The sequence below is a fragment of the Choristoneura fumiferana genome, chromosome 16 (assembly GCF_025370935.1).
Source record: "Choristoneura fumiferana chromosome 16, NRCan_CFum_1, whole genome shotgun sequence".
Classification (NCBI taxonomy): Eukaryota; Metazoa; Arthropoda; class Insecta; order Lepidoptera; family Tortricidae; genus Choristoneura; species Choristoneura fumiferana.
Genome location: NC_133487.1, coordinates 19,516,566 through 19,544,440, shown reverse-complemented (window position 1 = coordinate 19,544,440; position 27,875 = coordinate 19,516,566). Strand labels below are relative to the sequence as shown.

At 42.2% G+C, this 27,875-nt stretch overlaps 1 protein-coding gene across 1 annotated transcript; it reads left to right on the top strand.

Annotated features, from left to right (window-relative positions):
* The first annotated feature begins 160 nt into the window (after positions 1-160).
* Positions 161-27,875, top strand: Ttc7 (tetratricopeptide repeat domain 7). Its single transcript, XM_074099649.1, has 18 exons — positions 161-427; positions 2,131-2,410; positions 7,902-8,013; positions 8,762-8,913; positions 9,347-9,452; positions 10,177-10,296; positions 12,154-12,351; positions 13,463-13,592; positions 14,048-14,169; positions 15,075-15,191; positions 15,441-15,590; positions 16,424-16,627; positions 17,226-17,373; positions 18,470-18,623; positions 20,314-20,395; positions 21,515-21,620; positions 22,901-23,023; positions 24,298-27,875. The coding sequence occupies exons 1-18, from the start codon at positions 301-303 to the stop codon at positions 24,369-24,371; spliced, it is 2,505 nt and encodes an 834-aa protein (XP_073955750.1). The 5' UTR covers positions 161-300; the 3' UTR covers positions 24,372-27,875.

Sequence of the window (27,875 nt, the reverse complement as noted above, 5' to 3'; positions counted from 1 at the left end):
CATCAAACAACAACAGATGAACTAATTTTCTTGGTCGAGGAAGCTTTAATTCAGAATGGAATAGAATAGAATTTCGCAGATATATTTTTCATTATCAAAATTGACATTTTAGGACCGTCATAAACTTTGTAATGGAACGGAACACGTTTACGGGAGGATGTTGTCATCTGTCAAATTTGGCCTTCAATTGCTGAGGTTTCATGCGATCACCGAGGGTTTTTTCCTGTTTCCTGCAATGTTTGAGTGAAACTCTGCTTAAAATCGATGGTGTGAAGGCTGGATGACAGTGCGTGAGCTAAAATGACCTCGAGGAGTAAGAATGCAGTGCGGAGTTACGAAACAGAGATCGAGAAGAGTCGCGAGGAGTCTAACTGGAAGAAGGTGGTGGAACTTGCCCAACAGCTGAAGACTCGGTCACCGCAGCACGGTGGGTCCAGGCGGCCACGTCCCCAGCACTGCGCTGAGACTACCCAGAACCTGTCTGAAAGTTATGGGAGTTGCCAAAATTAAATTAAATTAAAGTGATTGTGTCCGATCTTATCAAGTCATTAGTCATGTCCGTGTTTATTTGGAGAGTGCTGTTACATGAGCACTGTCCTAATAAGCGGCTGAGTTGTTTGCGCGCATGATTGGCCATAATTGGCAACACTAACTAACAATCACTTGAATTTTATTCTTATTTAACTTTTGTAATATCCTAAGCTGGTTTTAGTAGTCTTTGATTTAAAACCTATTATGAAATACCAATTGAAACATAATATTTTTTGTTGTAACCTTTAAAACAAAGTTAGAAATAAAAGTAAATGACCTGATAAAGGACAATAACTTTTATATTAACTACATGAGTCAGCTTTGAAACAGCAATAAGTTTTTTTTTCTGAATTTATCAATATTATTTCAGTCAAAAAACCGGTGTGTATAGCTTAGGTATGACATCATTCAAACTTCACTTTTAAATGGTTGATTTGACTCATCTCCTTCCAGGCACCACACATTTGGTTGGTATCTAACGTTTAGGTCAGGGTTTCTCAAACTTATGGCTCCACATACCCCTGTTAAAGTTTATAGACGACAGCGAACCCCTACCTCCCCCCCCCCCCCAAAGAAAGTAATAAAAGTGGCTGTTGGAGATACTAAGTTTATTTTTATTTCAATCATCATCAATTATAATACAATGTATATTATTTATTTCAATAAAAGGCAACAAATATAGGTAAGAATCATCTTGCCAATGAAAATACAAACTGAAACAAACAACAACAAATAAGTAACAAATTTGGAGTTAAAAAAACAAAAAGACCCACCATCACGTAAACCTTGTCGCGAACCCCCTACCGTCGAATAGCGAACCCCTAGGGGTTCGCGTACCCCACTTTGAGAAACCCTGGTTTAGGTCATTAACTAAATGTAAACAAACTTCAGCTGCCAGATTTGGTACATTCAAGGATTTTAAACATTTTACTTATCTCTATCATTGTAATACAAACTAGACTAGTGTATAACATTTTCAACTTTTGTGATTTTCACTCATAGTCAAAATACCACAAATAGGACATCACTCTAAACATATGAGTAAGACTACTGTATTTAAATACGGAAATGTAGTTGTTTAGATAGTTTAATGGGGAATTTCATATTTAGTCAAGTATAGAGATTTGAATTTTCTTTCCAAAAACGAACCATGTAATTTTATCATGGTGTTAGGAATAACTCTTGGTACCATTGGTATCTGAAAGTGAATCCTAACTTAATATTATATATTATTATGTCAATGTATGTTCATTTGTTATATTTTTGAGCCTAAAGTGCACAAAGAATCATGATGAATAAAATTGGGGTTAATAGTACACAAATTCTTTGCAGACAAAGCTAGGAGCTACAGCTAGTTTCAGAATAAATTCTGAATTTTTATTTACTTATTGTTAAATAATATAAATACCTAACAATTCATCATTAACTCCTCATCTACTGGTGATGTAAATTTGCATCATAGTTAATAGAATTGACATTGACTTTTTTCTTAACCACCATTTAAGCAGTCACTTGTTTTTACTGCCCGTACCATCTACATTTGCCCCCACATAGCCTCCAATCACCACTCATTGATCATACTGAATTATCTGTTTCCAGAAAGCCTTGCACACTTTCTTATTGGGGAAGGAAAACTCGAAGCATACCTCGAAGAATGGGCACCAAACAAGGAGAACATAGAACGAGCTCAGAGAGAGTTGTCAGAAGCACGAGGCTACCTTACACTCGCTACCGACGAGGCAGGCAAGAAGGCAGGGGTGGCATTGGATGCACACCTGTTACTTGGCAAGCTGAATTATGCCTGTGGGGCTTATGATGATTCCTTGAAGAACTATAAACTTGCAGAGCTAAATACACTGACGGAAAAGGAGTTACCCATGTAAGTTTTTATAACAATAATTAGTAGTAAGGCTTGTACTTGACCTGTGAACCTCTAAGTTTTTCATTATGTAAATGAAAAAAAAAAAACACAAAAGATGGCTCGTATTGTCACTGTCAAAATGTCATATATGTAAGATTTCAGGTCCAACTCCATAGTGTTATAGTTTCAAAGTCAAATAAAGGTCATTGCTTATTTTTATATAACAAATGCATTACAATATATTAAAACGAAATAACTACAGGAAAGAATTTAAAAAGTGTTTATCTCAAAATGGTTTTCGATTTACTAAACATTGTAAAGCAATATTAAATTGCAATTTGAGTGTTTATTAAAAAAATAGGTATATAAATTATACTTCAAAAGATTAGAAACTAAATCTAGTGTTAAATATTTATTGGTTGATGAATAACTTTAAGTTTTTTTAGCATTATTATCACATCTGTCATGATATCATGAATCATGGTCATGCATATTCACTGTACAAAATGCTAACAAATAAGTAAATAACGGCAGATCAATGTAAATTACACTATGATTACCATAATTATGTTAATTATTCGAATTCAGTTTTGGTGACTCACCGAGTACACAATTTAATATGACTATTAGTTGTTGCCCACAACTTCGTCTGCAAATACCTAGTTAATTCATTGCACATTCACGTGTACTATATTATTTTCTATGATAAAGTTAACTCATGTCCTTCACAGAGTCTTAAACTATATCTGCATACCAAATTTTCTCATCATCACAATTGGTTAAGTGCTTTAAGTGTGAAAGTGTAAGAAACAAATTAAACATACTCACATTCGCAATTATAACATTAGTTAGGATAGGATATGAATATTTGCCGTCTAAATATTTTGAGGTTGCAACCATGACTGTACACTCTCTGGAAGGTCAAAGCGTCAATTTTAAATCTATGATCTTACCAATACTCGTATTACCTGTTCATGCTTGAACTGCTTCACTGATTTACATGAAATTAAGTATGGAGATAGTTTAAGAACCTGGGAAGGATATAGGATAGTTTTCATCCCGGAAAATTGCATACTTGCACTGTTTTAGGCAGATGAAGTTGCGAGCAACAGTTAGTTACTTAACTATTGATTCAATTCTACATGCAAGTTCTACTTTGCAGGCCAGTAATTGTTGAAGTTCAATGTACAAGGTTTAAATAGTTACGTTGTTTGTTGCTTGTAATTGAATATTTCTTTACTAGTTAATAGTTATGTTAACTACATCCATCTATAAAATATATTAAAAAACGAATCTCTATTTCCTTTGGTCATGCCATGCGTCATATAGAGAACGATTTTAACGATTTCATCCATCGCTTTTACGAAAAAGAAAAAAAGAAAAAAAAAAAGATGGTGTTGCAGGTGTCTATGGGCGGTGGTGATCTCTTACCATCAGGAAACCCACTTGCTTGTTTGCCATCCACTCGAATAAAAAAAAAATGAAATTGGCGCAGCAAATCAGAAAATGTTAATAACCTAACCAACAAGAAGATGGAAAACCCCCGACTTTGTCACTTCAAAGTTCAATATCTCATAAACGGCTAAACCGATTTTGATGAAACATGTCTACGAACCATTGCTAGAAAACCTGCTTTCAAATAAATAAAAAACGCATTCATATCGGTCCACCCGTTTAAGTGCTGCCACAGACAGACACACATAGCGTTCAAACTTATAACACCCCTCTTTTTGCGTTTTGGGTTAAAAATTAGCAAAGCTTAACAACCACATTATAAACTTTTCTAATGTAACCCTAGCTCATTAAATTAGAGACGTGAAATTGAGCGCGGGTTTTTTTATGCGAGTAAAAACATTCACGATGTAATTTCTGGAAATGCCCGCGGGCTTTGTGAAATCCCGGAATTTCAATTCAATTCCTAGGCCTGACGGTTTACACGCGTGAAGCTGCGGGGAGCCGTGTCTAATAACGAAAGAGGTTGCTTTGCCATAAGGTGAGGTCATTATGAGCGTTTATACCTGCTGAGCTGGCAACGTTAGTGTTAGGTAATGTGTCTATTCCAATATTATGCGTGATAGACTTTTACTGTCTTTAAAAACCGTTAAACATTTGTTATTTTTTAAAGAATATAAAAGTATATATTAAGAAGAGTTCTAACAGACCACATTTATAATTTAAATTAATTTTTATGTTAGAATCAAGAAAAACTAACAAAAATGCAACGTTGCCAGCTCATCAGGTATAAACACTCTTAATTACTCTGTTAATTAGTAATGATGCAGTAATCGCTTGTACACACTGGGTACTAATTGTTTTAATTTGTTTCCATGCCATAAGCAACATCGGCTATGGTTCGTCATTCCATACAGTATAGTACTTCACTTACCTATCGCTCTATAGTTGACACATAGCGAATAATACCGATTATACAACGTGTATTTTTGATACTACCCTTATGGGTATTATTTTCCCTACAAAATTAATTAGCACGCAATGTATCACTATGTGAAGTAGTAACTTTGTTTTTATTCAAAGGCACTTGTCCCACCGCCGACGATGAGCGAGAAGCGAGCAGAGCGAGTAACTAGAAACGAGTGGGCGAGCAGTGAAAAGCGAGTGTTCGAGCACGACGGGCGATTACTCGCTCTACTCGCTCGAGCCGGGCGGCCGCCAAGCTAACAGCGCTGAGCGAGTATCGCTGAGCTAGTTTTATAGCTCAGCGAGTCTTAGCTCTTGTCGCTGCGACAAATGATGTAAGAGCGAGTTTTCGCCGGCAGTGTGAACCGCCAGCGATCAACTATTAATATATGTGTCTTTTTTACTAACACAGGTTCTTATATCTTTTGTTCGTTTCTTGAGCGAGAAAATAGTCGATAGCCAATCGTTTCCTCGCCGGCGGTGAGACAACTGCCAAAACGTCGCACTTGTTGACGTGACAGCTGTCACAGAACGCTTCTCTCTCGTATTAAATTATTGTACGCATTACATTGGTGCTCGAAAATATTTCAAAAATTAAATACGCTCTGGTAGTTAATTCTAAATTAACAATTTGTTTTGATATCGGTTCACAGCACTTAAATCTTCGTCTGGTTACAGTTTGAGGTAGTATCAAAAATACACGCTGTATTCTCTTTGGAAGATGTCACTCGAAAATATTATACCTACGTCGAAAGATAGCATACGGGGAATTCCCATGCCCTGTATCGATCAAGTTTCATTGGTCGTTATCCAAGATGCTGGGAATCAACTAACTTATCGACCAATGAAAATAAGTCTTTAGATCAGCGAACTAAATATCGCAAAGTATACAATATTCTGCGCCTACGAATATTACTATTCCCAAGTTATGTGCTGTGGTACGTGTTTACGGCGTTTTGTAACAATTGGTAATCAGTAATTATTAATGCGCATAAATTAGAAATCGTCCGTCTTGCGGCTCTGAGCCGCTGATGACTTAAATATTGTTAGAGAGAGAAACATTTTTTTAGGGTTACCTCCCATAGACGTAAAGTGGGGGTGATTTTTTTTCTCATCGTTGGTTAGGTCTTTTAAAACCATTAGGGGTTTGCTAAGACGATTTTTCGATTCAGTGATTTGTTTGCGAAATATTCAACTTTAAAGTGCAAATTTTCTTTAAAATAGGGCGTCCCCCCTTCTTAAATCTAAACCGGTGGGTGGAAAAATTCGAAAAAATTCACAATGGTAGTAAGTATATCAAACTTACAAGGAAAACTATAACGGCTAAGTTTGCTTGAGAATTATTAGTAGTTTAAGAGTAAATAGCAGCCTAAGGTATAAAATATACCTAAACTTGGAAGATTCCGTATAAAATACGAAATCCTTAGAAAAATATTACTTAATTTTTTCGTGATGGCTACGGAACCCTATTTTGGGCGTGTCCGACACGCTCTTGGCCGGTTTTTTTTTAATTTCACCTTTCCCATTGTCTGTGTGTAATCAAATCTTAAAAGTCAAATTTGATATACTTCCATACTTTTTTATGTCCGGTCACTATAAACTAATCTGGTAGTGAAATTCTGGTGATCCTTCCAGAACCGTCTCCGCAAGACGGAACTCCTCAACCGTTAATGGCATCGACTTGAAATTTCGTACGGAAATCAGCAAAGCTTGGATGACAAAGCACGTACGTCAGTAAAAAGTACCTTCTGTTATCAAAAAAAGCTTGTATTAAAATATGAAACTTTTAACAATAACTTTTTACAATAAAAATTTCTAGCACAGTTCGTTCGTTTATTTCCAAGAAGATAATGTAAAGGGCAGGTACTTGAAGCATGTCCTTGTCCCGCCGCCCCCCGTTGCCCGAGGCGGCGCGTAATTTGCTTTACCAACCACCCCTTTTGAGCATGTTATGAATTACGTCTTTAGATATATTTTACTACAAAATGAGGGTTAATCGAGTAGAAAGCATTTCGTATTTTCTGCCGACACTGAGTTCATGGTTATGTTATGTATGAATTTGACGAAGTATTATCCACCAATATAGAGTTGCATAACGGTGGATGCGGAAAGCACAAGGCCGGTCTGAGTGGAGAGCCTTGGGGGAGGCCTATGTCCAGCAGTGGACGTCTTTCGGCTGACATGATGATGATGATGATAGAGTTGCATAAAATCTCTGCTCTTCGGTGGAAAGGGAGTTGGTAGCTAGCTTAAAAATTCATACAAAATTGGGACATGGAGCGAGGATGAAGAGCGGAGAAACAGGGCGAACAAACGAGCGCGAGCGAGAAAGCGGAGCAGAGAAATTAGAGCGAGCGGGGAAGCGGGGTAGCTTCGCGAATAGAAAAAAAGTCCGCAATTCCGCTTCGAATTACTTTCTCACTCCGCTATCCAGTTCCGCGCCCAAGGACAGACACAGTCTGCAACTCTCGCTCCGCTCCACCACGAAACAGATAAGGACAGAAATCAATCTACATACAAAGTGCGCTGGAGCAACGCACACATAGACACTGCTCACGGACACGAAATCTCGGACCGGTTGGGACCAGTGCGAGCGTGAGTGCCATCCGCTTGAGACGCGCGTCTGTGAACTTTTTTGTGCAATAATGGAGAATGCTAATTTATTACACTTTAAAATATAATAAACGTGCATTTCGCCAATGTCGAAATCGTCGCAAGATATTTTCTGTGACAAAGTAATGATGTGACATTAATATTAAAATATTTTAGTTATTATTAATTTATATTTCCATTCTTCCCGTTTCATTCTCAACAATAAATCAAACAACTAGATACGAGTGCCACTACCACGATAGTTTTTTGTGCATAAGCCATAGTTGACAACCCTAGAGCGCCCGCCGAGCGTAGGTATGAAAATGAAGTACATACATGAGATTGACTGCTGTATCTTTCTGTTTTTGGCTCCACTGCCTCGCTCCCCTACAGCGGAGAGGCAGCCTAAGATGGACCTTTAAGCTTTCCAGTGTCTCTAGTAGCTTCTGGCTTATCGAAGTTAGTAGGATAATCATAATATGAATGCTATTGCCTGCAGCCGCAGCCTGCGCATCGTAGCGGAGTCGTACGCCATCAAGGGACTCTGTTTGGAACAGAGCGCGCTGCCCGGCAGCAGTCGGTACAAGCAAGCCGAGCGGGAGAATGAAATGGTGAGTGCATCGTATAACATCGGTTTAATGCTCATTCTGGTATCAGTTTAGTCCACGTCTCAAGTCCAAGTCAAGATTTGCCTGTGACAATGTGAAAGGATAAGGTAGGGTACTCACGGCTTGATAAACAAATAATAGTTTTTTGAAGCTGGAGCAGGAACTCGCGGGGCTCGGGAGTGCGTAGAGGCTTAGGCAATCGGCAGTCGTTCACAACACCCGATTATCTTCATTGTCGGTCACTCCTCTTCAAACGCAAGAGGCGTGATCGATCGTCTCCAGTCCGCACACTGACGCCCCGAGGCGGTCGAGCGAAAATCGTCGCCGTTCGTTTCCACAGGAAGACGGTAGTCGGGAGTTACACATTGTTACAGCCTAATTTCGATGATGATGATGAAATTTTGAATAGTTGCCTCTACGAAATGCGATTTTCGGGGTTTATGGGAAACCGGTGTCAAGTGTCTAAAATGGTACTGTCCCCAGAAGTACCGTATCTGACACAGCAAAGCGTGCATAAACATGTGATACGACTTTATTTTGTAGGGCAGTTAGGTCGTGGCAGATATTTTTGCACGCTCCCCTGTGGCAGATAATAATACAGGTGACTTAAACTTTTTTCGAATTTACGATGTTTGTGGGTAAGCCAGTGTTTTAGGGCAATTTTTGACTATAAGCGTGCCGTAGTATTGACGTCTAACCGAGCGGTCAAAACACTCATATATTGACCCTCGTGATGATGTGTTGTATCCAGATCCGGAGCTTCGAGTTGGCGTCCGAGCTGACGCTACTTTACCTGCAGCGCGGCGGCAGCTGCGCGAGCGCCGGCCCCGCCATGGAGCTGGCGCTGCAGCGAGTGCCGCTGCTGCACATGCGCGCGCAGCGGCTGCACAGCGCCGTCGACAGGTACTGGCCACCTGTAAAGCGCGGAGCTCACTTTACTGTGTACTGCTGAGTAAACCTCTCTAGCCGGCCCAGATCTCACGTTCCTCTACTGGTCTCTCCAGCTGTCACAGGAAAAGTTGTGAGCGTATAGCCGCGGGAGAAAAGGACGGTGTGCATTCAAAACCGACATATAATTTTTTTCCTGTCCCGTTTGTGTTAGGTCCAATTGTGACCACAATGTGCGAGCCGAGCGAGCGCAGCGAGCGTGCCGCGTCATGCAAAAAAACAGAGTCGGTATCGTCCGGGCCGGTAGAAACTGTCACTCAAATGGACCAACTATCGTGCAAATGCTAATTTGTATGACATTTATGTACTGTATTACTGATGTACGCGTACCATCGGCTAAACAGTCGATCGGCGACTGTTCTGTCAATCTTGTGCGTCGTGTCGGCAGGTACCGGTCGATGCTGTGCGCGGTGGAGGCGGCGTCCACGCAGGCGCTGCGGCTGGCGCTGGCGCGGCAGCTGGCCGAGCTGCTCATGAGGGGGCTCACGGGACAGGTGAGGGGGCCTACGGGTAGGGGGAGGGGGGGGATGGCGAACACGCAGGAGCTGGCGCGGCAGCTGGCCGAGCTGCTCATGAGGGGGCTCACGGGACAGGTGATGGGGCCTACGGGGCAGGGGGAGGGGGGGATGGCGACCACGCAGGCGCTGGCGCGGCAGCTGGCCGAGCTGCTCATGAGGGGGCTCAGGGGACAGGTGAGGGGCCTACGGGGCAGGGGGAGGGGGGGGATGGCGACTACGCAGGCGCTGGCGCGGCAGCTGGCCGAGCTGCTCATGAGGGGGCTCACGGGACAGGTGAGGGGGCCTACGGGACCGGGGGGCGGGTTGATACGGTATAAGGGGCACTTTTCTCGGAAATATTCCCATTACTTTTGATAAAGAAAAAGTTATAAATTTATGGTCCCTTAGTCGCCTTCTGTGTAATTATTTTAAACTGACTTTATCACTTGTAGTGTTGTAGTCGATGTCAAGTTATCTGTAAATCACCTTCTGGCGGCAATTTTTGGTGAAAATATTGTCTAGCACAGTTTAGACTAGCAAGAATAATTGTGCAAGTTGTACATTGCACTCATGAAACCGTTACACCTCGAACATCGGAAAGTCAGCCTAAAAGTGAGAAGTGTCCTACCGACCTGCGGCGCTTATGTTTTAAGTTGCACGATTTTTCTTGCAAGTTTAATCTGGGCTTCAGCCAAGGGTGAGTGTTGTTGGGTGTTGCCAGGTGTACAAGCCGCCTGAGGTACCCCCGGTGGCGGTGAGCGCAGGCGGCACGCTGCGGCGCCGCGACGACTATGCTAGCGACGGGCCTTGGAAGCCCAAGCGGTATGCTGCCATCAACCAGGTCAGAGCTCATATTAGTCGTAGGCATAAGCGTGCATTGGGTCTATTTCAGACCATTAGTTTGATCCCACAACAGGGTAGGCAGCGTTTGCGTAAAAATTACTTATTTAATAATTTCTACCTAATCAAATCAATACGCTATCCAATCTGCTCTCTCGGGATAAAGAACTATCTCCATGTTAACTTTGAGTAATCACCTCTATTCGATCCGTTTTTGGTTGGTTTATGGGAAGCTGTTGTAAAGTGTATAAAACTACAGTTAAAAAAAAACTTATAGCAACAAAGCAAAATGCTTTGGTATTGTTAATGGATAACTGTTATTCAACCTTTCAAAGCTCTGGCTACAGACATCTGGGATTCGGAGGCCTGTTGATCTGACATACAGGTTTCCCCTAGTTCAGGCACTAGTCTCCACCGCCCAAGTCTTATACCTAATGCCTAAATTGTAATGTCGAAATTTACCGATTGTATTTACTGGAACTGTGGTGGAGTAAATAAATGCTTTATTTATTTATTATTTATTAAACTTTCCGGCGGCGAATGCACTAGTCCCAAAACGCACTATTAGTCAATACACTCTAATTTCGAAAGCCCCTCTTCTCATAAGAAACTAGGCCCAAAACACCATATTTCCAAAAAGGCTCATTCTCGATTTACACGAGAACCATTGAGAACTAGTCCCAAAATACACCTTTCCCAAAATACCCCAAATTGTGTTCACCTGTAGGTGGCGTAATACTTCATTCTCATAATGCATAGTTCTTAAAACACTCTAGTTCCAAAATACCCTAATTTTTTTTCTTTTATTTTCGAATGACTCTTTGAAATTGCTTTCAGCCGTAACCGTTACCCGTTTGACGCCAAGAGTATTTTTGAAAAAACAGTTTTCTTGAAATATTATTTTGAGCTATATACAGCATGTAATCGTTAAGTGTAGCCAGGCGATAGTTCCGTAAATATATCTGATATCAGAAAATTTCAATAATAACTTTCTTTTAAATAAAACTAGAAATATTAAAAGTATTAAGTTTAAACGCTTCCATACTTAAGTACGACGACGACTTCACTCCTTGTGTGTAAATAAATAAGTAATTCATTATCTTTGATTTTATTATTTACCTACATATCTATGTGAGTTTTATCGTTTAAAACTAGTGATAAACGAACTAGGATAGGTATTTCATTTAAGTCAGTCGTTATTTCGTTCGATTAAGGTCTCAACTATCATAGTATCATGCCTTACGAATACCGTTTTCTACGGTGTTGTTATAAATATATTTTAAGTACATATAATAAAATTGGCCAAGAGAATGTCGAGCCATGCTCAGTTTAGGATTTCGTAACTTAAATAACACTAAATCTTAACGGCACTGACGTCCTTTTAGGGAAATAATAGGGTATCTATTTTAGTAAATACGCATCAAAGCATCTAAATAATGCACATTTAGAAAGCAATTTCAAAGTCATTCGAAAATAAAAGAAAAAAAATAGGGTATTTTGGAACTAGAGTGTTTTGAGAACTATGCATTATGAGAATGAAGTATTACGCCACCTACAGGTGAACACAATTTGGGGTATTTTGGGAAAGGTGTATTTTGGGACTAGTTCTCAATGGTTCTCGTGTAAATCGAGAATGAGCCTTTTTGGAAATATGGTGTTTTGGGCCTAGTTTCTTATGAGAAGAGGGGCTTTCGAAATTAGAGTGTATTGACTAATAGTGCGTGCGGACTAGTGCATTCGCCGCCGGAAAGAATTTTCTTAATGGCAAAAACTTTTCATTTGTGCCTCCTTTGAAACCCTATTACGGAGGCTTGTGGAAAGCTGCCGTGAAATCCGTCAAGCTATCCCGTTGTTGCAGTTTGTGCCCCGCAGCGAATACGAGGAGATAATCCTGTTGCTTTTGGTGGGCGAAGCGATGGCCGTGCGCGACGCCGTGCTGTCGCAGAGCGCAGAGTTCGAGGCGGCGCGTGCGCACGCGCTGGCTAACGCTGTGGCTGTGGCCGACTTGCTGGTTGTGTGTGTGGCGCGCTGGGGGCAGCTGTGTCTCGTGCTAGAGGTAGGTACATGACTTTGTCTTCGCTGTTTTTTAGGATTCCGTAACCAAAGGGTGCCAACGGAACCCTATTACTGAGACTCCGCTGTCTGTCTGTCCGTCCGTCTGTCACAGGGCTCTATCTCTTGAGCCGTATTAGCTAGGTCCTTGAAATTTTCACAGATTATGTATTTCTGTGGCCGCTACTACAACAAATACTAAAAACAGAATAAAATAAATATTTAGAGGGGGCTCCCATACAACAATCGTGTTTTTTTTTTGGTGTAAGGAAATATTACGTATTATAAGTAGTTAATTAATAATCATGTTACTGCATGTCTATATGTCTATCTATTTGTTTATATTAAATATCAAAAGAAAATTAGATTGCAATTTCTTTATCTAATTTACTCGTAACTACCCATTTGAATCACAAAGAAAACCGTATCAGTGCAACTAAATTTTTGCCTATTTTTTGTATTTTGAATGGTAAGCATAGAAAGCTTTCTCCAAATTTCTCAAATGGATTACACCTTTAACTTCTGGCACCCGGGGCGACGAGTGTTAGCCCTTATGGCAGTTGTCTCACCGCCAGCGAGGAAACGATTGGCTATCGACTATTTTCTCGCTCAAGAAACGAACAAAAGATATAAGATCCTGTGTGAGTACAAGGTACACATATATTAATAGTTGATCGCTGTCTGTTCACACTGTCGGCGAGAACTCGCTCTTACATCTTTTGTCGCAGCGACAAGAGCTATAAAACTCGCTGAGCTATAGATACTTGTTCAGCGATGTCAGCTTGGCGGCCGCCCCGCACGAGCGAGTCGAGTGGAGCGAGTAATCGCCCGTCGCACTCGAACACTCGCTTACAGCCAGCGACAAAACTACACTCGCTTCTCGCTGCTCGCCCACTCGTTTCTAGTTACTCGCTCTACTCGCTTCTCGCTCATCGTCGGCGGTGGGACAAGTGCCTATAGGTATAATGTAGTGTCACCAGAATTGAACACACGCACACAATTACATGTCTCATTCATTTAATCCATTCCTTTTGTGCAATCAGTTCTTTTTGTAGCTGTGTGTGTAATGAGGGTTCTTCGTGGCACTACCTATATTTATAGTGTTATGTTGTCAGTCCCTGGAGCGCGCCATGAAGTTCTCATTCGGGTGCGCGCACGTGTGGCGGCAGAGGGCGCTGGCCACGGCCGCCGCCGCCCCGCGCCCGCCCGTCGCGCTCTGCCACGCGCCGCAGCCCGTACAGCCCGGTAACACTATACACTGTATTCAAGCTGCAGTACCGACGGTGGACATCTACCTGCCTCGGTTGGACATGAAGAGCACGTCCGCGGGGCGGCACAGGGAGCCCAGCTGCCAAATTCCCGCTCGAGTCTCAAAGGGCTAACAATTTCAGCTCATTTAGATTCCAAGTGCCTGCCAAGCACCAGCAGATATTCCTGCGCTCTGTCTTCTGGCCGGAGGGTGTGGTGTTCCGTCGTTTTTGGGGAGCGACGAAGACTAAGTTCAAAGATCCCTAAATAGTTTTTTTTGTATAAAAAACAGTTCAAAACTAATGACGAACAAATATCTTTCTTTTTTTATAGTTCATAAATAAAGTTATAAAATAATAGGTATTGAAATGTTTAATTTCAATTTCCTTTTCCTTTATTCTTTATATTGTGCCGTTTTATGCCCAAATAATTAAACGTAATGGTGACTATAGGCAGCAGCGCGTGGACGGCGGGGGTGAAAGCGCACGCGGTGCTGAAGAGAGCGGCTCCGCTGGTGCCACACGACGCCGCTTTGAGGCTGCTGGGAGCCGACACTTGCTACAGGAACGGATGGGTGAGTCACACGACATTAAGCCACGCCACGCGTGTTGTGAAGAGAGCGGCTCCGCTGGTGCCACACGACGCCGCTTTGTGGTTCCTGGGAGCCGACACTTGCTACACGAACGGATGGGTGAGTCACAGGACATTAAGCCACGCCACGCGTGTTGTGAAGAAAGCGGCTCCGCTGGTGCCACACGACGCCGCTTTGAGGCTGCTGGGAGCCGACACTTGCTACAGGAACGGATGGGTGAGTCACACGACATTAAGCGACGCCACGCGTGTTGTGAAGAAAGCGGCTCTGCTCGTGCCACACGACGCCGCTTTGAGGCTGCTGGGAGCCGACACTTGCTACAGGAACGGATGGGTGAGTCACACGACATTAAGCCACGCCACGCGTGTTGTGAAGAGAGCGGCTCCGCTGGTGCCACACGACGCCGCTTTGAGGCTCCTGGGAGCCGACACTTGCTACAGGAACGGATGGGTGAGTCACACGACATTAAGCCACGCCACGCGTGTTGTGAAGAGAGCGGCTCCGCTGGTGCCACACGACGCCGCTTTGAGGCTGCTGGGAGCCGACACTTGCTTCAGGAACGGATGGGTGAGTCACACGTTACTTGTTGAGAAGCGAATAGTGTTGGACTAGTAGACTGGAGGTCTACAGTTCAAATCTATGTCTGACGCCTTAGCTTTTTAATTTCTTTTTTTTTATATTTAGTTAAATTCAGTTTTACTTTCAAAGCTTATTAAATATTACGTTCCATCTCAAAAAAAAAATACAATTTATCATAATAACAAAGCTCGGTCGCCCAGGTACTCGATTTTAATAAAGACAAAAGTATATGCACAAGTATATACAAGTATATGCACACAAAAGAAACAGGAATTTGCAATAACCCTCCAACAATTTTGTCCCAACAGATAGAAGACGGCTTAGAGTTAGCAGAACAAGCTCTGGCGATAGAAGAGGAACGGAATGGCCCCCTAATAGCCCGTTGCTGTCTGTACACTGGCATCGGTTACCAAATGAGTGCACAGGTAAATAATTCCACTGATCCTCGCTTCGCGGAGCTCGTATCATCGGAGTTTGAATCGCTAAAATCTTTTTTCAAATATAATTCAAGAGTTTAAACTTGCTCAATCGTCTGAAATATTCCGGATTACTTTTCGAACACAGTTGCCACGTGACAGATGCCGTCTCTTTTATTCGGACAAAACAAACAGAGATGGCAACACATATATCTGACACATGTAATTTAAAAGTTAGCACCCTTAATATTATTTCAGAAAACGAACTCTCGCGTGGACAAAGACGCGGCGAACGACAAGTGCCTGAAGCTGTTGCTGCGGTCCGTGACCCTGGACGATAACGACCACCTCGCCTTCTACCACTTGGCGCTCGCCTACATGCAACAGGGACGCCTCAATGACGCCATGGTCAGTGCCTTCACAGATTCAGTGTCTTGTCATTTTACACAGGTTTCGCATATACCGCCTTCAGATGGGGCACTTTGAGGATTGAGTTTACCAATTTCTGGAGTTTTTCAAAATAACAGGGACGACTTAATGGCGCGATGGTCTTCAGGCCTACTTCGAAGTACGCGATTGCATTGCTATACGTTGGAGAATACTCTCCTCCAGAACCAGGTCCAATGAGATTATTGTCATTTTATAAAGGTTTTGCATATGCCACCTGTAGATGGGGCACTTTGAGGATTCGGTTCATGACCTTTTGGAATTCTCCAAAGCAAAAGGGACGCCTTAATAACGCCATGATCAGAGTTCTCTCCGCATATAGATCGAATGAGCTTTTGTAAATTTTATAAAGGTTTCCCATGTGCCACCTACATGCGGGGTACTCGGGGGTGTGAGTCCGTCACAGTTGTTATTAGACCGTATCACTGCTGCTTTTTAATTTGGATTAAGTAACTGTCTAGCTCAGGGATGCAAAGACTTATCAGGATCAGAGGCCACTCGGACAGATTACTAAAGGCGGGCCATAGACAACTGAAGTTATCATAATTTTGCTAGTTCAGTTTTTTTTGTGCTTACAACCTGCGCGGCACAACGTTCAATCTCGAATGAAGCGAGAGCGCGAATGTAAACACCAAGCTCGCGTTCGTGCGAGGTCCTTTGACTTACTTGTGCCAAAAAGTCGCACCGAACGCGAGCACTGCCAGGCGCGAGACGAGGCGCGTGCGTCTGGTCACACTCTCACCTCGTACGCGAGTGTAAATGCGGCATTAAGTTTTTGCGTGTGTGTGTGTCAGGACGCGACACGCGCGTGCCTAGCTGCGGCGGCGGAGAGCAGCGGCGGGCTGCGGCTGGCGACCGTGCTGTGGTCGGCGGCGGCGGCCGGGCCGCGGGGCGCGCGCGCGCTGGCGGCGGCCCGGCTGGCGCGCGCGCGCTACCCCGAGGCGCTGTGGCCGCTGTGGGCGCTCGCCGCGCTGCAGCTCGTGTGGGAGAGCGGGGAGGTGAGGGGGGAGACGGCGCGGGCGCCGGGCCCAAGGGGCGTTGTTCACGCGTTGTTCAAGAGACAAGTGACAGAGTTTTTTAATTAAACTGTTATAATGTTACTAGTCTGCTTAGGAGATAGTCCATAAAATAATGGCCTTGTAACTACAATAAAGGTGTACGACTTCTTGTGTTCCAGTAAATAAATAAAAAAATTGTGTGTGTAATTTTCGGAAGTTTTCGTGTAATTTTAGTAAAATACCGATATTTCAATTCAGTTGCTATCGCACCGTTTCTCTTTTCTGTGTCACCACACTCTTGACAGAGTGGTCGAGCTCGTTGATTGAGGATCAGTTACCTTCATCCCGAATATCTTGCATCATATCCTACTGTAGACCAATTATATAAACCATTTTAATTTGACGTATTAGGCCGCGACCACACACAAACGCAAACGGTGCGAAATCGCAGTGACGTGCCGTAAACGTCAGGACTTTACCGCATGCTCTCTACCAAAAGTCGTGACGTTTACGGCACGTCACTGCGATTCCGCACCGTCTGTTAATTTTGAGCAGCGGTGTGGCCACTCCTTTATCCGTTTATTTGGAATGACTGCAGGCGTCACTAGCGACGGGTAAAGAGTTGCTGACGCTACTGAACAGCGCGGAGGCGGAGGCGGAGGCGGAGGCGGAGCGGCACGGATACGCGGAGCTCGACGCGCTCTCCGACTCCGGACACACCGACCTGCAGAGCGTGACGCATGCGCGTGAGTCACAGCCTTTTTATTTATTCACCTTAATGGCGGCCATAAGGCTTGGGCCAATGACAGTTTAATTAAAGATAAATATATTCTTCTTCTTCACGTTGTACGGTGATTGTAGTTTTTGCAACTTGATAGCAAAATTCCAGAAACCACGCGGAAACAACTTGCGCATTAAAAAATGTCAGACACGAGAGCAATAAAGAATTTTGTGATCACTTATTAAGGTTAATAGCCGCATAAAACACTATCAAAATTATACTTCAACTAGCCAAAGAAGCAGAAATACCAAAATTAGATATCGTCTACATTCGCCATGTTCGAATGCTTCAAATCGAATCACACACACACACACACACACACACACACACACACACACACACACACACACACGCACAGCCTTTATTATTGAAATGTGCTTGTTGTAAAAACTGTCAATTTTCATTTGTCTGCTCTTTATGTCATCTTGTCATTTGAGGCGCAATAGAATAAGCTGGTGTCTTGAATTCAAATGAGTATGTCAGTCAGATTATCAGCAAATATTGCACCCGTACTTTTTTCTGACGTTTAAATTCTGCGTGATTGATATTTTTTAGCGCGTCGTGACGTCACGAGCGCCCCCTCTCGAACTTTTATACGCTTCATTTTTGTTTAATTTTATTTAGGAGGTCGCAACCAAGTTAGCCTGTATGTTACCACACTATTTGCGAGCAAGTGTGATGAAAAATGCTTCTTTTTTCCAAAACTTTTTCCTTTTAAGCTATGAATAAAAAACGTTGCTGCCACCTGCCTGAACACCATTTAGGGCCTGTTCCACCACATAGTGATTAATTTTAATTGACGGATAATTGTGATGCCGTCGCTGTTTGTTTTGTTCGGATAGACGGAGACGGCATCACATTTATCCGTCAAATAAAATTAATCAATGGGTGGTGAAACAACCCCTTAACGCATTCACTGCCACCTGACTTCCATTGGTGCCGCCGACGCACGTGTGCGTTCAAAATGTATGAATAATTATGACACTGGGCGAAGTTCCGAAAATGCATATGTGCATCGGTGGCAGTGAATGCGTTAATCTCCAGCAATAATCGTGTTGCAGCGTCGGGGCGCACGGAGTCAGCGGGCGCGTACCGCGTGGAGCGCGCACTGTCAGAGGGCGCGTCGTCCGCGTCGGGCGCCCGCCAGCGTGCGCGTGCGCCGCTCGCGCAGCCGCGCGCGCAGGCCTGGCTGCTGCTCGCTGACCTCTGCCTCAGGTCAGAGCCCAAGTCTTTCAAATAAACTAAGGGCCCCCACATACACTCGGAATTTTGATTCGGGATATCGAACGCAGTAAATCCATACAAACTATGGACCACATACAGACAGGTAATTCCGCATGGTGGCCTGTGCGTCGGGAATAGTTATTTGTTAATTCTATGACTGAAAGTCGACGAGATCCGCTTCGCGGCGCTCCTATTCCGCCTGGCTGAGGCGCTTCGCGCCGTGACGCAACTCTAACCTAACATATAATTTTTCAAGTTTCCGACACGAACAGGTTGAGACCATTTTTAGACTAATTACTACTTAGACCAGCTGCTTTTTAGGCGAAGTCATACTAAGTATACTAAACCCAGTAAACGAGTTAACTGATGTCACTGCTTGCTGTTTTCATACAAAGTCAACGAGCTAACCAATCACATTTCGATAACCCGTTAAACTAAAGGTATGTCGGTAAGGGTATCTGTGACTGCCTAGTTGGCGCTAGTACAGTCACCAGCACCAATATCTGACACAACAAGCATGCATAAATATCTAATATAACTCTATTTCTAGGGCCGTAAGGACGTGTTAGATATTTTTTGCACGCTCCGCTGTGGCAGATATTAATGCTGGTGACTGTACCGTCAGGTCCGTTTGACGATTTTGAAATTTGCGTCACGGGTGTGATTGGTTACATAACTAAATTAGTCTCATTTTATGATTTCAATTCGGGTTTTGTGTTGACGACGGAGATCGTCTCGTGATCATGGCGCATGCAACTGTGCCGAAATATCGAGCTTCTTTGAAATCAAGGTACGCGGAACAAAACCCGTATTTAAATAATAAAATTAGTAATGAAATGACCTCGATAGTCTAAAACATTGTCAGTCGGTACTGGCCGAAACAATAATAATTAAATGAACCTACGCAAGATTGCACAATATTTTGGAGAGTTTAAGTTTTTTAAGCTTTTTTATTGTCTGTTGTTTTTCATAGAAGGTTTTTGATTATACTTTTGTTCGAAAAGTAAACCAGTATCCAATCGCATGGGAGACTAACGTCAATTTTGAACATGAAACTACCGTGAGACTCACTCATATTAAATATAATGACCCGGATAACTCACGTCTTAAATCGAGTTTAGCTCGACATGTTTCGGGCTAATCCGTAGCCCTTCGTCTTCGGAGCAACGCGACTCAGCGGCTGCTGCAACACGCGCACACCGCCAACCCCGCCGCGTTTATGTCGTGCTAAACTCGATTTAAGACGTGAGTTATCCGTATCATTATATTTAATATACTGTAACGTGAAATTAACCTAACGATACTAACGCCATCTAGCGGTATTTCGCTTGTCATAAAACCCTCATTGTACAGTATTGCTATCTACTCTACGCACTACCCAGAGCATAACGTTTTTATTACAAGCTTTTATTTAGTTTTACCTGTCCCGTTGTCCGTCAGTCTGTCTGTGTGTAAACAAATCTTGCAAGTTAAATTGGGCCAACTTCATGTAGTTGGATTGACTTGAAATTTGGTATACTTATGTAAATTGCCTGACAATACAATAATCTGGTAGTCTCTAGTGGTGGTATGCAAATGTAGTTTGGGTGGCAATGCAAGTAAATTCAACAAAAAGTATAGTCGGCGGAAAAAGCTTGTATTAAAAATGTTTTTTTTTACCAAAAACTTATTTGTGTTCCAGGCTAGGCCGCGTGGCGGCGGCGGCGGGCTGCGTGGCGGAAGCGGCCACACTCACGCCGCACAGCCATCTTGTACTCTACACGGTGAGATAACTTTCGAAAACTTCTAAAAGGCTCTATATGCATTATCATAGATTATCGGCGGTATAGGTAAAAAACTTAAGATGGATGACCTGTTGTATGTAGTAGTGCACAGAATTGATACGGGGCCAGTTTTCGGATATGGAAGGTGGACTTATCTGTACGGGCTTGTTTGATCAGTGTACCAGAATCGTTATTTTCTAGTAGCAAAATTTCCATTCGCATTTTTTCCCAATATGCTTTTTTTTTCCAATATGCTTTTTACTGAATCTAATTTTCACAATCGCTTTTTTTTCCAATATGCTTTTTACTGAATCTAATTTTCACAATCGCTTTTTTTTTCCCAATTTTAATCGAAACCCGACACCACACCGGGTTAGAATTACACCTCTCCATTTCTTCCGTGGATGTCGTAAGAGGCGACTGAGGATATAGGTTAAGGTATACCGTAGGCGACAGGCTGGCACTATTGTACCGTTTTTGTCAAACTTAAAACAAGTGGCTCCGAAGCGGTAACGTTTCGTGTGCTCTGCCTACTCCATTTGAGAAGACAGGCTTAATGTGTGTGTGTGTGTGTGTGTTTAAACAGAAACATAGGTAGGTAGCTTTACTAATTACACAAAAATAGGAGCTCCGCCGGAGCTCCGTCGGCTCTGTGCCTGTGTCGATCCTGATTGAAAAAAAAACGCTACTGTGAAAATAGGCTTCAGTAAAAACCATAGTGGGAAAAATGCGAACGGAAATTTTGCTACTAGGAAATAACGATTCTGGGAAATTGATAGATTTTTTTTTCATGCATAATTTAACTTCATAGTCAAATTTACAATTTTACTTATAACAAGTCTGTGAAGTTATGTTATGAACGAAAAAAAATTGGCCCAAAATCTTAAACGGGACGTGAGCCGTTTATCAGAGCCATTGGCGTATCAAGGGCTATTTTCCAGGGGGGGCCTGGCCTGGATTTTTGTGTGAAGATATCAGTATTATAGAATTTTGAATCAGTAACCCAAAATCCTGGGGTGGCCTGGCCACTAGACCATACTGGGGTGGGCACGGCCCCCCCTCTATACACGGCTATGATCGGAGTTAACGGAAAGAAAGCACGTTGTATATTGTTCGTAGCGCGGTATGGTGCACGAGACGAGCGGCGAGTGGGAGGAGGCGCGGCAGTGCTTCCAGAACGCGTTGGCGCTGCACCCCACGCATCTGGACTCCATCGTGCATCTAGGTCAGTCCACCATGAAATTTGGTATTTAGGGGTTTTCGGGGAAGACAAAATCGATATAGCTTGGTCTTATCTCTGGGAAAACGCTTATTATCGAGTTTTAGCCCGAGCAAAGCTCGGTCACCCGGGTACTTATGATTTTATTATGAAACCTGCCTGTTTGCTCCATCATCAGACCCTCGTATGTACCACCAGTCTCTAATAATTCATGTATATCATGTAACTTGGCGTTTCGCTTGTTACTGTACTTCGTTAACCCCTGTTTCACCATCCATTGATTTAAGAGTCGCCAGTACGCTCGCCGCTGATCGCATTTTCATATAAAAGTACTTTCGTTCTAATTTACAAACAAAACACTAAAACAAAATAAAACTCTGCGACTATAATGGGAGCAGCTATCTTGATGTTTATAATTAGTTTTCGTACATATTCACACACACAGTGTGTAAATGAATAAAATCACATTAATTTTAAGTTTTGTATAAGAAATGGAAATACGTTATTGTTTTTTTCCCTTACGTTTTATTTTAACCTAAACTAATTAAAAACATCGTAATAACAACGCTGTGTTGGGCAACTTTTACTTTTAGTTAGATTACAAACGAATAAGCGTGGCCTGGTTGTTGGCGAAGCGAATTGCATGGTTTTGTTTGTTTTTTTTTGTCTATTCTTTCTTTTTGTTCGGAACAGGAAGGGTAAAGGCATTGACATCTATGCTGTAAGGTGTGTCTATGTCTTCTTTTTGGTATACGTTTGCCTATCCAATTTGATTTTCATTTCATAAATTGGATCGAAATACAATATAGGTAACAAAATACAATATAGGTAACAATTTCATTTTTTTTAAGTGAAAATTTTATCGGTCTCACTGTATTTTATGATGTATTTTTTTTATTGTATTATGACCCCGATGGTCCCAAAGGAAGACCAGCGCCGTTCGCAAGACCGGCAGATTGCTGATTTGGGACCATTTCGTGGCATACATAAAACTATAATTTTTCTTTATTTTTTAATTTTATATTTTATCCATTGTTCCTATGTTTGTCACGAATAAATGTTTCTTTCTTTCTTTCTTTCAATAATTATAAACATCGTAATGGCTGCTCCCATTATAATTGCAAAGTTTCGTTTTGATCAGTAGTGCTGCTTGTAAAATAGAGCGAAACTACGTTTGTATGGGTACGCGAGCGTACAGGGGACTCTTAAACTTATCTGACGGATAAACGTGATGCCGTCGTCTGTTTGTTTTGTTGTTGTTAGTGTTATAAACGGTTGTTGCGCAGGCGCCGCGTACTACAACCTGGGCTGGCTCCGGCTGGCCGAGAAGACGCTGCGCGAGGCCGTCGCGCTCGAGCCCGCCCGCGCCGACACCTGGCGCCGGCTCGCGCTCGTGCTCGCCGCCTTAGGTATATTTATGCCCTGAGCACACGTACCGAGTAGCATGGCGAGACAGCAAATTGGTACTCGGCCGAGAGAATAGGGTGGGCGAGTAGGTGTTTACACGCATTTTGATTTTCCTGGTGACAGTGGCCAATACGCGGTTGCGCGGCCGCTCGCTACGACGACGCTACTGACTGGCGAGTGGCGAGTGAACGAGTTCATACCTGCCGAGTGGCGAGCGAGTCGGCGCGGGGTATGCTGAGAGGAGTGTGGGGGTGGGCACTCGGCCTAGTAAACAAACCAGGGTCCGAGTGGCTCGCTCGCCATTTTGCTCGGCCGAGTACTCGTCACATAGTACACACGAACCGAGCACTCGGCCGAAGACACTCTCTCGCCACTCTACTCGGTACGTGTGATCAGGGCATTAGGAAGGTGTACACTCAAAACCGACGTGACTACCGGCCGAACAATACCGACCTCATATGTGAGCCGAAATGGCTTCCAAATAACGGCGCGTTAAATTTAGGTCACGCAACATCAACCCGGTATGAATAACCGCCCAACATTCCTGACCTGATAAATACCGGCATGATAACCGGAAGCCAATAATTCCGTAATTTTTTTCCCGTTCCGTTTGTTTTAGGTCCAATTGTGACCACTAGGCAGGACGAAATTAAGTTTTTTTTCTACTTAATTTATTAATTTTCGAGTACACAAAAGACAGCGTCGGTGTTGCCATGCCGGTAATTGTCTGATCGGCATTTATCAGGTCAGGATTGATCATCGTGGTACGATACATACCGGGTTGATACCTAGTGACATGGGTTCCAATTTGCGTGTACACGAAAAACAGGTTCATTTCCATGTCTGTATTGTCCGGGCTGGTAAAGACTGTCGCTCTTTACAACCCTGTTGCACCGGGATGCCGTGGCGACATCGCCGGCGGCGCAATGACCTCTGGCATGCGCGGTGCCAAGCAGTAGCCATGGCTAATCTAGTAAATTCAACGTCAGGATTGGATGAACTACAAACAATTTCTTTGCTCACCTGTGACCTTACGATAGCTGCTAGTTCAAGCAGCTCCTCCGCACTGTAAGAACACACACAAACCCAAAAGTATCACCACCACCACACTACTGAATTGCGTTTTCCGAGACAAAAACAACCTTAGTTTCAACTACTGGAAGTTGGTCGAATTTAACTTGCAAGATTTAATTACAGACAGACCGACAGACAACGGGAGACAGGTGAAACTAAATAAAAGCTTGTAACTTGTAATAATAAGTATTGTTTTGACCAGGCGATCCAGCCGCCGCCGCTGACACCGCGGCCGCTGCGCTTGCGTTGCATCCACTCGCACACCTGCCGCTCTGAACAAGTGCAACAGAGATAGGGATATAAGAAGGTAAACTGTATACGCGTGTGATTAAGGAAATGGAAGAATATCGCTCGGTGCGGTTTGTAGGCGATTCTCGAATACCAAACAAAAAGAGGGACGTTTCACTGTCTTTACGTATGCTTCCAGTGGACCGCTTAAAAGAGGTGCCGAGGGAGACTATTTTTTTTTAACTATCGCTGTGGGATCAAGAAGAAGCGGCAATTGTACGAGCTCTTGGAAATTAATTAAGTATTAAGAACGAAGATGAAGGGAAACTGAACTTCGGTGTAGAACTATTTGGTTGTTGGTCGATCGTTTTTGTTGAATATTTATTTTGTAAGAAATTGATGAAAGACCATTCGAGGCCAAGGATAGTTACGAATTATTCTGTGCAGTTTTTATTTGAATTTACTATAGTAAATAATATTACATCGGAAAAAATCATACCGGAACAAAGCGTTATAGTATTCATTTTCTTGAAGAATTATGTGTGAGCTTTCATTATTGTAATTTATTACCTGCTGAGATTTGTTTTGTTTTCTCATATGTAATTATCAAAATAGTCTATCTATATTTCAAATTGAAAGTGTGAAGTCTACTTCTGGCAGCACTTTTTTATTATTTCTGTAAAATACGACTAGAAAACAGAACACAATACATTACCTCGATCACGGGATTGAGAAAATTAAATAAGAAAAAGAAAATGAAACCTAAACGCGCCTCAGTGTACCTAACATTGTTTCTGAAAATCCGTAGATGTATCTTCGGATAGATTTGTAATTAAAAAATATATATCTTGTATTATTATTTTCTAAAATATTATATTTGAGGCATGTTTGGAAAATTACACAAGTTAAACGGCTCCTACACGAATATAAGTCAAGTGTAGTCCGAAAAGTTTCGATCTTGTCGGAAGATCTTCATCACCCTTGATGATTGCACGACGTGGTGTCCCCCGCACTGCCTCATAACGGGGTACTGTGTCGGTGCTGTTGGAATATTCCGAATAGTACGGAAAACCATTGAAACTATTCGGTTCGTTCCTGACATAAAACCGTGAGTTGGATTGATTATTTCTGTAATTTGATATTTTCTACCTTTAAAATGTAAACAACTTGATCTGCTTTGTTTACTTTCCTGTGACTTGAGTTTGTGTACCTATTCTTCTTAAATATACCTACTCTGACTTATTGACGTACTTAGTATAAGTACTAAGTACTGCACTCACTTTAAATGTCATAAAACTTCGTTTTGCGTTCAAGGGGTTGTATCTAAAACCATAGATAATTTCCTTTTCTTTTGTCTAGTAGTTGATTTCATCGTCTTTAAATCAACTTATTTTTTGAATCTATGGTGGTATTTCATTTGGAAATTATTTGTTTATTATTGAATAAGACAAAATTGTATGCAATTAACAACGCTATTTTCAAAATTATTTATATTTCAACGATATAAGTCAGACGAAAGTAAAAATAAATTTGAAAATTAGAAATGTTCTCTTGACATAAAGGCGTGTAACCTTGTAAAAATTTAATCATTTTTTACAGTAAACCAATCAAAATGTGTCATATTAAATATCTTTTATCGGGTTCCGTACCTGTTCGTCTGTAAGAAAGCTGTATACTTTGAACCAAAACACGTAGATGTTTGAAATTTTCGATGTGTATTACGGTTGCTAAGTAACAATTGCTAATAATGGAAATTGAATGGAAAGTACCAAACCGCAGAACAGAATACCATTCCACTACTTAAAAACAAAATATTATCCTTCGCTAACATTGACATATCAATGAGTCTATCCATGGATATACGATCTTGTATGTATTGCTTTCTAGCCCCTGTACAGTCAAGGGCAAAGATATCGACACGGCCAAAGTTGCAAAAATATGTATACACGGCCTTAATATTAAGTGCATAAAGTCGTGTAAGTATACATATTTTTGTAACTTTGGCCGTGTCGATATCTTTGCCCTTGACTGTACCACATAAATTACAAATGCTACAAATCGATATAATCGTTTATTTTCTCATGCAAAAAAAGTGACAATAATGTAGCATTGTACAGTCGAGTTCATAAAGTTGTGAGCAAACATTTGATCAAAAATATCAGAACGCGACTCTATTGTTAACTGCGTAGAAGCGTGTTGAGATCTTCTTCTTCAACCTTGATCTACCCAATGCTGAGTAAAGGTCTCTTCCATTTTTTTCTGTGTTGAGATATTTTTGATCAAATTTTGGCTCACATGATTATGAACTCGACTGTAGCACTTGTAATACAATACAATACATGGTATAGGGGTCAAGTCTCTGCAGACCAATAATTGACGATGTAATGCTTTATAACAGCAATTTATCCGAAAAACTTTGATTTACATTACATTCTAGAACTACAAAATGTCGCACAGGTTTTTATATTGTCATCCTTTCTGTCTATCATAAAATCTACTTCCTGTTATTTTGGGAGTAGATCTCTTGACAATATCGAAGTGTAAGTAGCGGTAGTGTTAGTAAATCGGTAGAAAGGTCCTGTCGAGAGTTTTTGTCTCTCAGAGTGGGAGCTTGTAGATTTCGTAGAGTTAGTTGCTCGACGAAGGAGCCCGTCCATTCATGTACTCATCACTCATGTTAACTTAGTACTGTTGGTTCTCAACAAGCTACGATGTTCTCACTGGCAAACCGTGCAGCCACTGTTCTTGAATTAAGTGGTTGTTATGAAATTAGATAAAAAATTATAACTAATAAACATTTATGAATCACGTCACGCCAATTTCGGGAATTTTGTATTTCTAAGTGCGGGAAAATCGTACAATTTTGTTCATGTACCAGAACATCAGCCTTTCCCCGTATTTGAATGTGTGTGTAACATAAAATTATAAATGCGTTCCAATTAATAACATAAAGTACCGAACTTGTAGTAATGAGTAAGACCTTGTAATGATCACTTTATTTGTCTTACGCATTTCGACAGTTTTGTGACTCAATCTCATATAGTATATTATTATATGAAATATATGACGTTGTGTCACAAACTGAATTTTTCCTAATAATACGAAAGAAAACGCTCGCCGAGCCACAAGTAAGCGAGCTTGCTCGTGCGTTCTGGCACTTTGGGTGGGCTTGACGATGTTAATGAACTGTAGACACTTGTCCTCCGATGATGAACGAGAAGCGGGTAGAGCTAGAATATAAACTAGATACCTACGAGTTAGCGAGAAGTGAGTGTGTACAGTACCCGGCGATAGAAGATTGCACATCGGTCTTCGGAAAAAGACAATTGGCTGTTCACGACGATTTCCGAACACTGGCCACCGTCCATCAATCATCGTATTTATTAAGTGACGTTTTATATCAAACAAATACTGCGCCTCATCATCCCATCCCAGCCTATATACGTCCCACTGCTGGGCACAGGCCTCCTCTCAGAACAAGAGGGCTTGGGCCATAGTTCCCACGCGGGCCCAGTGCGGATTGGAAACTTCACAGGCACCATTGAATTGCTT

Bases quoted from the DNA above. Each gene is read 5' to 3' on its own strand.
- Ttc7 (XM_074099649.1), top strand. From the start codon at position 301: ATGACCTCGAGGAGTAAGAATGCAGTGCGGAGTTACGAAACAGAGATC. The intron at 13,593-14,047 runs GTAACACTATAC...TGGTGACTATAG, and splicing joins GCCGCAGCCCGTACAGCCCG to GCAGCAGCGCGTGGACGGCG. The intron at 14,170-15,074 runs GTGAGTCACACG...TTGTCCCAACAG, and splicing joins CTTGCTACAGGAACGGATGG to ATAGAAGACGGCTTAGAGTT.